This window comes from Bos indicus, chromosome 8, assembly GCF_029378745.1.
Source record: "Bos indicus isolate NIAB-ARS_2022 breed Sahiwal x Tharparkar chromosome 8, NIAB-ARS_B.indTharparkar_mat_pri_1.0, whole genome shotgun sequence".
NCBI classification, from domain to species: Eukaryota; Metazoa; Chordata; class Mammalia; order Artiodactyla; family Bovidae; genus Bos; species Bos indicus.
The window spans coordinates 65623967-65632933 of record NC_091767.1 but is presented as its reverse complement, the minus strand read 5'-3'; the positions used below and the strand labels follow the sequence as shown (position 1 = coordinate 65632933).

At 41.5% G+C, this 8967-nt stretch overlaps 1 protein-coding gene across 1 annotated transcript; it reads right to left on the bottom strand.

Moving 5' to 3' along the window:
• Positions 1-7414: 7414 nt before the first annotated feature.
• On the bottom strand, positions 7415-8277 carry LOC109555540 (small ribosomal subunit protein eS4, X isoform-like). Its single transcript, XM_019956480.2, has one exon. The coding sequence runs from the start codon at positions 8275-8277 to the stop codon at positions 7486-7488; it is 792 nt and encodes a 263-aa protein (XP_019812039.2). The 3' UTR covers positions 7415-7485.
• Positions 8278-8967: the final 690 nt, after the last annotated feature.

Here is an 8967-nt window from a genome sequence, read left to right as displayed (position 1 = left end):
TGTGTTTATTGTCAAGGTGTGTGCACAGTACGTGAGCATTTAGCACACACACTAAAATCACAGCTTCAGGTCCCAAGTTTTGCAAAACGCTTCAAAGTCAATATGTTTTCCAACTAAAAATAACTGACTGTATCATTTGTTCCGTTACTCCCTCTTGTCAGTCGGTCCCTTCCAAAACTCCAGGAACAAGGCACTGGTGTCCTATAGAAATGTGAAGATGAGAGAAGAGGAAAAGTATGAAAAAGAAATGCAATTTTATGTAAAAGGCGTTTATTTTAGTGTAGGATAAAGTCAGACAACTAAGATCATGGCATCCGGTCCCATCACTTCATGGCAAATAGATGGGGAAACAGTGGAAACAGTGGCTGACTTAATTTTGGGGGGCTCCAAAATCACTGCAGATGGTGACTGCAGCCATGAAATTAAAAGACGCTTACTCCTTGGAAGGAAAGTTATGACCAACTTAGACAGCATATTAAAAAGCAGAGACATTACTTTGTCAGCAAAGGTCCATCTAGTCAAGGCTATAGTTTTTCCAGTAGTCATGTATGGATGTGAGAGTTGGACTATAAAGAAAGCTGAACACAAAAGAATTGATGCTTTTGAACTGTGGTGTTGCAGAAGACTCTTGAGAGTCCCTTGGACTGCAAGGAGATCCAACCAGTCCATCCTAAAGGATATCAGTCCTGGGTGTTCATTGGAAAGACTGATGTTGAAGCTGAAACTCCAATACTTTGGCCACCTGATGCAAAGAGCTGACTCATTTGAAAAGACCCTGATGCTGGGAAAGATTGAGGGCGGGAGGAGAAGGGGATGACAGAGGATGAGATAGTTGGATGGCATCACAATTCAATGGACGTGAGTTTGGGTAAATACTGAGAGTTGGTGTTGGACAGGGAGGCCTGGCGTGCTGCGGTTAATGGGGTCACAAAAAGTCGGACACGACTGAGTGACTGAACTGAACTGAAAGTCAGACAAAGAAAAACAGAATTTCTAAGGTAAATTTATACTGCTTTCTTCCATGAGTGTTATGAATACACCAGAAATTACAACATGTCATGCACTCAGGTGCAGGTTGTTTCTGATCTTCTCAAAATAATGTGTGAACACTTTTGACCAACGGGTTTAATTCAAGCAGCCAAACCAATCATGAATATGGACACAGAATCATTCACAGGTACTGATCACCATTGCTGGCTTAAGAGGGATCAGTTTGAGGTGTATTGAAGCTGAGAGGGAAGAAGTGAAAGGTGTGACTGACTTAAGAAGACCCACTCCTTCATTCATTTATTTGATGAATATTTCTGGGTTCCTTTCACCCACTCATAGGCTACCAATAGGTGCCAAGTAGTAACAGAGAGATCCAGTTGGGACATAGGTGGTACTCTGAAAATACTTGGCCCTGATGAGAAACTGAAATTATAATGAAGCAGTCATAGCCCAGGCATACTAAAGAGTTGTCCGTCAGCCGTGGAGGATCTGGTCTTAGATGCTTTTCTGAACTGCTGAGAACCTGAACTTTCTCTGAACTGTATCAAACAAATACCAGGCTATTTGAAACAACATCTGTCACCTGCAACTTAATGGTCTCAAGTTGTTCCCCCATGTAACTCTGTAACCATTTCAGACACCAACCAATCCTTGCCGGACAAACACTCCTACTTCTTGCCAGCTCCAGGTATAATTCTTGACACATAACTTATGTAACTAACTGTGACCTTGCAGTTTTGGCCTTTAAAAGCTTCCTCCATTCTTAGTCCAGCTACAAAATGTGCTTCTTGAATCCCAAATAAACAGCTCTTTATTTCAATCAAGACTCTACTTCTGAAATTTGGCATAACACTCCACATAAATGTAATATAGGTGCCCATCCCCGGCTTAACTGTGCTGAGCCATGGGCTCTTGTACTTTCAGTATGAGTCTTCTCATGCAAAGGGAGAAGACAGAGCCCTGCTGGCTAGCGGGAGAAATGCTGCTCTCAGAATCGGAGGCCCACGGTGAAAGGATCCAGGAGCTGCCCAAGAGCAAACCTGTTGTTGAACTATTAGAAAACCCCATCTCTGGCTTAGCTCCAGCCTGCAGGCCATCAGCCTCTTTGAGTCTCTAGTTAGAAGCTTCATCAAAAAAAAAAAAAAAAAATAAGTGGCTTGCAAAAAGCCAGCACAATTTCTGACAAAGGAACAAGGACCACACTCGGACTTTTTCCACAAATAGAGCACATTTAAAAGTCGGATTCAAGTAAGTTAAGAACTAGAAAGAACTTTTCAAAGTGAGAGCATTCTTGGCATTAAAACAAAGGAGGGGAGAAGGAAAAAAGATGGATCTATTTGATTACATGAAATTTAATAAATTTTATAAGTGAGAAAATATAATACGCAAAGTTAAATCATAACATATGGGGCAATATTTGTAATAGCCAAGAGAAGGGTGTATTAAAAGACCATTCCAATCAATTAAAAGTTATAATGATCCTAATATATAAATGAGCAAAAAAAAAGGCAAATTACAATATCTTCACTAAAAATGGCAAATGTGTATTTAAAAAAATTGCCTCAAAGCGTTAATAAAATTAAAACTATAAAACAAGTGTGTTTTTTCTTTCATCAATGACAGTGAAAAGACACAAGACACCCCCAGGATTCAGTACTGGTGACGAAGTGCTCATGAACATTGTAGTAAAAAGGAATAAACTGAGAAGTATAGCTCTGCGGAAAGAAAGTTGGTAATGTACTTGAAGAGTCCTAAGAATGTTTAGATAGTTCTACTTCTGTGTGTGTCGTGCTTAGTCGCTCAGTTGTGTCCGAGTCTTTGCAACCCCATGGACTGCAGCCCGCCTGGTGCCTCTGTCCATGCGGATTTTACAGGCAAGAATATTGGAGTGTGTTGCCACGCCCTCCTCCAAGGGCTCTTCCCAACCCACGGATCGAACCCAGATCTCTCACATTGCAGGTGGATTCTTTACTGTCTGAGCCACCAGGGAAGCCCAGTTCTACTTCTAGGAGAGTATAATAAAAGAATAGTGCAAACTTTGAATGATGCATGAGTTATGTTAGAAAACTGTAAATGATCTTGTGCAAAATAGGAAAATTTTAAGTAAATTATGAAAACACTAATAAGATGAAATATTTAAGATGTTTAATGTTTGCATAAAGCATTTCAATTACATGAGGAATTACTATGGCAGAATGTTAAAAAGAATAAAATTGTAAATAAAGTAAATATCAACTTCAAAAATAAAAAGAAAATAAAGCTTGAAGTAAATATTTTTAAATGGTATAATTTACTGATGTTAATTTCCTAGTTATAACAAACATAACAGAAATATGTAAGTTGTCAACATTATGGGAAACTGGGTGAAGGGTCACACAGGAGCTTTGTTACCATCTTTGCTATTAATACATTTCAGTGAATCTAAAATTATTACAAAATACACAGTTCATTTTAAAAAAAAAGTTATCATGTATGGATGACACTTGGTAAAAGAAAATTTCAGTGAATTTTTCTTTATTTCATGTTCCCATCTTTTTGAAATTTTAATGTATGATCAAGTATTCATAATATGAAGAAAAAGGAATCATTTTTTTAAAGCCTCAGATTTTAAAATCCTCAACACATCAATTATTGGTGGTGGAGAGACAGAAAAGTGTATTGACTTATATATCCTCCCCCATAAAATGCAGAAATCGAGTGATGATGAGGAAATTGAGAATCCATAATGACAAAGACACCTAGATGCCTCCTGTCCATGAGACTCCGAGAGGAGCACTGTGGTGACTTAGTCATACCACTTCCCCAACATGGGGCAGAGATCACCAAGGCTCTATGAACACAAGATAGGGGTGAACACCCATTACCTCTGGGGCTAACTGGGGAGAGCCCTCTGACCAGCCTGGCCTACGGGAACCTAACATGAATGGATGGAGAGTCTGAATCCAGAAATGTCTCCAAAGAAATGGTTTATTTCAGACACTCCCTGAGCAAGCAAATTTCCCAAGGAAGTGCACTCTTTAAAGAATAATTAAGAATTAATAGTGGGCCAAAGTTAACATATCTACATGTGGTGACTGCTTCTAAAGGACAAAAATATTTGAATTCTCATTGAATACACTATTCCCATGAAAAGATGCTCAACATCACTTATGTTGATTACGTGATTAATTTCCTTCACCTTGATGCAAAGCCTCACAGTTTAAAAAGAGTCAAGGTCAGAACTAATGAATGTTCATGGGTGCTCCAACTTTTCCTATGGGAAGTGTTTGAGATCTTCCAAGAATGGCCTTTTTCACTCATATTTTTACAAGTACATTTTCCCCTCTGTAGGCTATTCATGTGGAGAAGGCAATGGCACCCCACTCCAGTACTCTTGCCTGGAAAATCCCATGGGCGGAGGAGCCTGGTGGGCTGCAATCCATGGGGTTGCAAAGAATCGGACACGACTGAGTGACTTCACTTTCACTTTTCACTTTCATGCATTGGAGAAGGAAATGGCAACCCACTCCAGCGTTCTTGCCTGGAGAATTCCAGGGACAGGGGAGCCTGGTGGGCTGCCGTCTATGGGGTCGCACAGAGTTGGACACAACTGAAGTGACTTAGCAGCAGCAGGCTATGCCTGTGGAATTGAATCACCAGCCATCCTGACTTATTTTTCCCCCTTTCTTTGAGTTTTTTTTTCTACCAGCTTTATCAAGATATAATTTACACACAGCACTGTATAAGTTTAAGGTGTACAGCATAATGACTTGAGTTATGTATATCATGAAGTGATTAGCACAGTAAGTTCAGTGAATATCAGTGATCTCATATACATACATAATGAAAGAAACAATTTTTTTTCCTTGTGATGAGAACTCTTAGGACTTACTCTCTTAGCTTTTACATATATAGAATAGTATTAATTTATCAGGTTGTACATTACATCCATAGTACATATTTATCTCATAACTGGAAGTTTGTACCTTTTGACTGCCTTCACTGATTTGCCCTTCTCCTGACCCCCATCTCTGGTAACCGCAAATCTGCTCACTTTTTCTTTGAATTTGTTTCCTTTTGAAGTATAATTATTTCCTATTGTACAACATAGTGATTAGTTATTTCTTTATATCCCAAACTAATCACACAATAAGCTTGACATCATTAGTTAATGACAATATTCCCCACACTGTACATTTCACACCCAGGACTCATTTGCTTTGCAACTGGATATTTGTGCCTCTTAATATCCCTCAGCTAATTCTTTCCCTTTTAATTCCAAGTTGTAACTAACACTTGCTAGCTTTACGGTTAAAACTCATGGCGGTCCCAAACTTCTTGAGGTGGAAGTGTCTTTATTGATGAACATGTCAGGCACCATGGGTCTATGTCTCTTTGACTGTCCTGGTCTTGACGTGGAAAGCCTTGCATCCTTCCTTGGGATGTGAAAGTGCTAATTTCGGTGATGGGTGGTTGTGGAGGTTGTAGGGAAAGCTCAGAAAAGAAGGGTTGAAAGTAACCCCATGTTCGGTGTCAAATGGTCATGGCAAAAATTATCCTCCTGACCACTGGCTGATATCGCCACCATGATGTGCAGTTTAGGACAGTGGATGAGGCATTGCTGCTTTGACCTAAGTGTGGAGCCTGAGTGTTGTAAGCCTGAGCACTACAGCTTCTCTACTTTGCGTGTGAGTTCATTACTGTACTTTGATAGTGCTAGTTTACTTTTTAACTTTATGAATAGTATAAATATGTTTGCTACTTCTACTGAAATTCCCTGAAAGTGTTAGTCATTCAGTCATGTCCAACTCTTTGTGATCTCATAGATTGTAGATCACAGGCTCCTCTGGCCATAGAATTCTCCAGGCAAGAATATTGGAGTGGGTAGCCATTCCCTTCTCCAGGGGATCTTCCTGACCCAGGGATCAAACTCCAGTCTTGTGCATTGCAGGCAGATTTTTCACCATCTGAGCCACCAGGGGAGGGTTAAGTCCCTTCAGTTAGTTCAGTCACTCAGTCATGTCTGATTCTTTGTGACCCCATGGACTGCAGCACACCAGGCTTCCCTGTCCGTCACCAACTCCCAGAGCTTTCTCAAACTCATGTCCATCAAGTCAGTGATACCATCCAACCTACTAGACTTTTATATTTTATTGTTTATCTTACAATGACATTCCTCTCAATCTCTACTTGAACCCAGCCAATCTTAATTCTCAGTCCCCACAAAAACAGCAAAAAATGTGTTAAAGCTGCAAATAAGTAAATAAGGGCATAAAAGGTACACCAATCAGGTAAAACATAATATGAAAATGACACACACATTCAAAAGTTTCAGACTCAATCCTCCCTGCCTCCTAAGAAGGAACATGAAGGAGTCTCATGGGACTGAGCCCTTAACCTGTGGGAGCTGAAACTTCTAGGTTAATATTGTCAAATGGAATAGAATCAAAGACACCCAACTGGTGTCAGGGAATTGTTTGGTGGTGTGGAAAACACATACACACATATACACTGAGAGGCTGAGTTACAGATGAAATTATTGACCTTAATACTCAACCCTCTCTATGGTCATGTCTTTTCTCATTCAATTTTGCAATTCCTCCCATAAAAGATGGAGTGCATTTCCCCATGTTTTGATAGTGGACTCAGCTGGTGACTTGCTTTTAATTCCTTCTAGGTCCAGACTCAAGTGATCCCCGTTTTCTGCTTGCCCTCTTGTGTTTCTGCAATTGCCAGGTGAAGAGCATGCCCAGACCAGCCTCCCAATCAGAGTAAAAGGTCAGATTCTTGGAGGATGTCCTCATGCAATCCACAGATTGTCCAGCAGAGTTAAGCCTGACCTAAATGGGCAGACCTCTGGAAAATCTTCTGCCCTGGAGGACAGGCATGTTTCTTATCTGCTCTGAGATTGATCCTTCAAAAAAACAATCCCCTGCGTTATTTTTTGACCAACAAACTGATGTAGGGTGGATTGGGCCAGTCTTCGCCCAGATTGCTCTCAGATTATTCCTCACAGTTTCTTTGCACTTCCTCTGTGTTACAGGGGGGCTGGCTCCTGCAGGCTGCATTTCCCAGGCACCCAGGTTTGGCTTCTGGATGGGTCTGACAGTGAAGACCTTGTTGGGAGACTGAGAAACATGAAGAAAGGAGATGCTAGTGCCCTCTGGCTGTTCCTCCATTGCCACAGGCCATGGTGAAGAAGCCCACCTGTGATGCCAGCTCCCAGCAGTGGTCCTGGTCATCAGAGACACTCCTTCCTACCTGGGCCCTGTGATCTGGGGTTAGTAATTCCCAGTTACACCTCTGGTGGCCTCAGTGTTCCATCTGGCTTGTCAGTTCCATGTGTACCCTACCCCTGCAATGATACCTCCTCCCCTTTTCCCTTGGCATGTTGACAAAATTTATTTTATTGATGTCGTGCCATATGTTGGGCTTTTGCTTTGCTTTTCTTTTTTTTTCACTTGGTATTATCTTTAATTACAAAGACTTTTCCAATCACATCACATAGAGATCATTTTATCCACTGCTCTGTTTGGCTGCCAATCTCTTATCTCTGTCCTCAGCAATGGTAAGGCAAATACCCTTTCCACAGGGAAGAGAGATCCACGGTTTGTTGCCTTTGCCAATAACGAAAATGTTTGAGAGCCATGTGGCAAAGCTGTTGCCGTTCACATCTTTCACATGAACTACATCAAAAGAACCTGGATGTCTCTCCCGGTTTGTAATCACACCAATTCTTCCCAGGCTAGCACCTCCAGTCACCATGCACAGGTTACCAGTGTCAAATTTGATGAAATCAGTAATCTTGCCAGTCTCCAAGTCAATCTGAATGGTATCATTCACCTTGATGAGTGGATCAGGGTAACGGATGGTACAAGCATCATGGGTTACCAGATGAGGGATTCCTTTTGTCCCCACAAATATCTTTCTTACTTTGCACAATTTATACTTGGCCTCCTCAGGTGTAATACGATGAACAGCAAAGCGACCCTTGGTGTCATAGATCAAATGAAAATTCTCTCCAGTCTTATCAATGCTGATGACATCCATAAAACCAGCAGGGTAGGTTATATCTGTGCAGACTTTGCCATCGATCTTAGTGAAACGCTGCATGCAAATCTTCTTTACTTCATCTCCAGTTAGGGCATACTTAAGTCTATTCCTTAGGAAAATGAATAGGAGGAGACATTCCCTTAGCTTGTGGGGGCCAGTAGATAGACAAGGGGCAAACACACCAGTCAGTTCATCCAGCATCCAATGTTTTGGAGCTGCTACGTATTTCAGGTGCTTCTTGGGACCCCGAGCCATAGCTGTGCCAGGCACGAAAAGAGCTGTTTTTCTTTTTGTTCTGCAATTATATGCAATACTTTCCCATACAACTTAAAGTTACTCCTTAAAGCTAAGTTGGTTTCTGTTTCCTAGTTAGGCCCTTGTTAGGCAAGGTGTGGTGGTGCAAGGTTAGGCAATTTAGAAAGATAGCCTTGGAGTAGAAAAGGAATTGACTTGAGACACTGTCGTTCCAGCCTGATACCCAGAATAGGAATTCCCTTGCAGTCTCTATGAAGAGGGCCATCAAAAGTGACCTTGGTCCTCATGGGGACAGCACACTCCACTCAGTGCTCGTGGAGGCAGCACGTTTTCTGGCCTTGTTTTCTCAGTCCCTGGTGAGATTTCCCTTATAGCAGCCAAACCCAACCCCCTCCTTGCTACTCTTCACAGAATTACAGCAGGTAGTTCTGTACCTTCTCTTCCTCTCCTTGCCCCAATATCTTTTTCTTCTTCTCCAACTTTGTATGGAAAGCGTACAGACCGTCAGCATCATGGTGCAAGGAGCATCTGGAGCATCACTTTTAAATGGTTCTTATGGCCATCTTCCCCTGCCAAAGGACTGGTTCAGATTGCAGGGGCCAAGACTTAACCTTAACTGCAACACTCTCATTGGCTGGAGTCTGAGGTTGCATTAACTGTTGATGTAGCCACGTTAGCTCACTGGTTTAT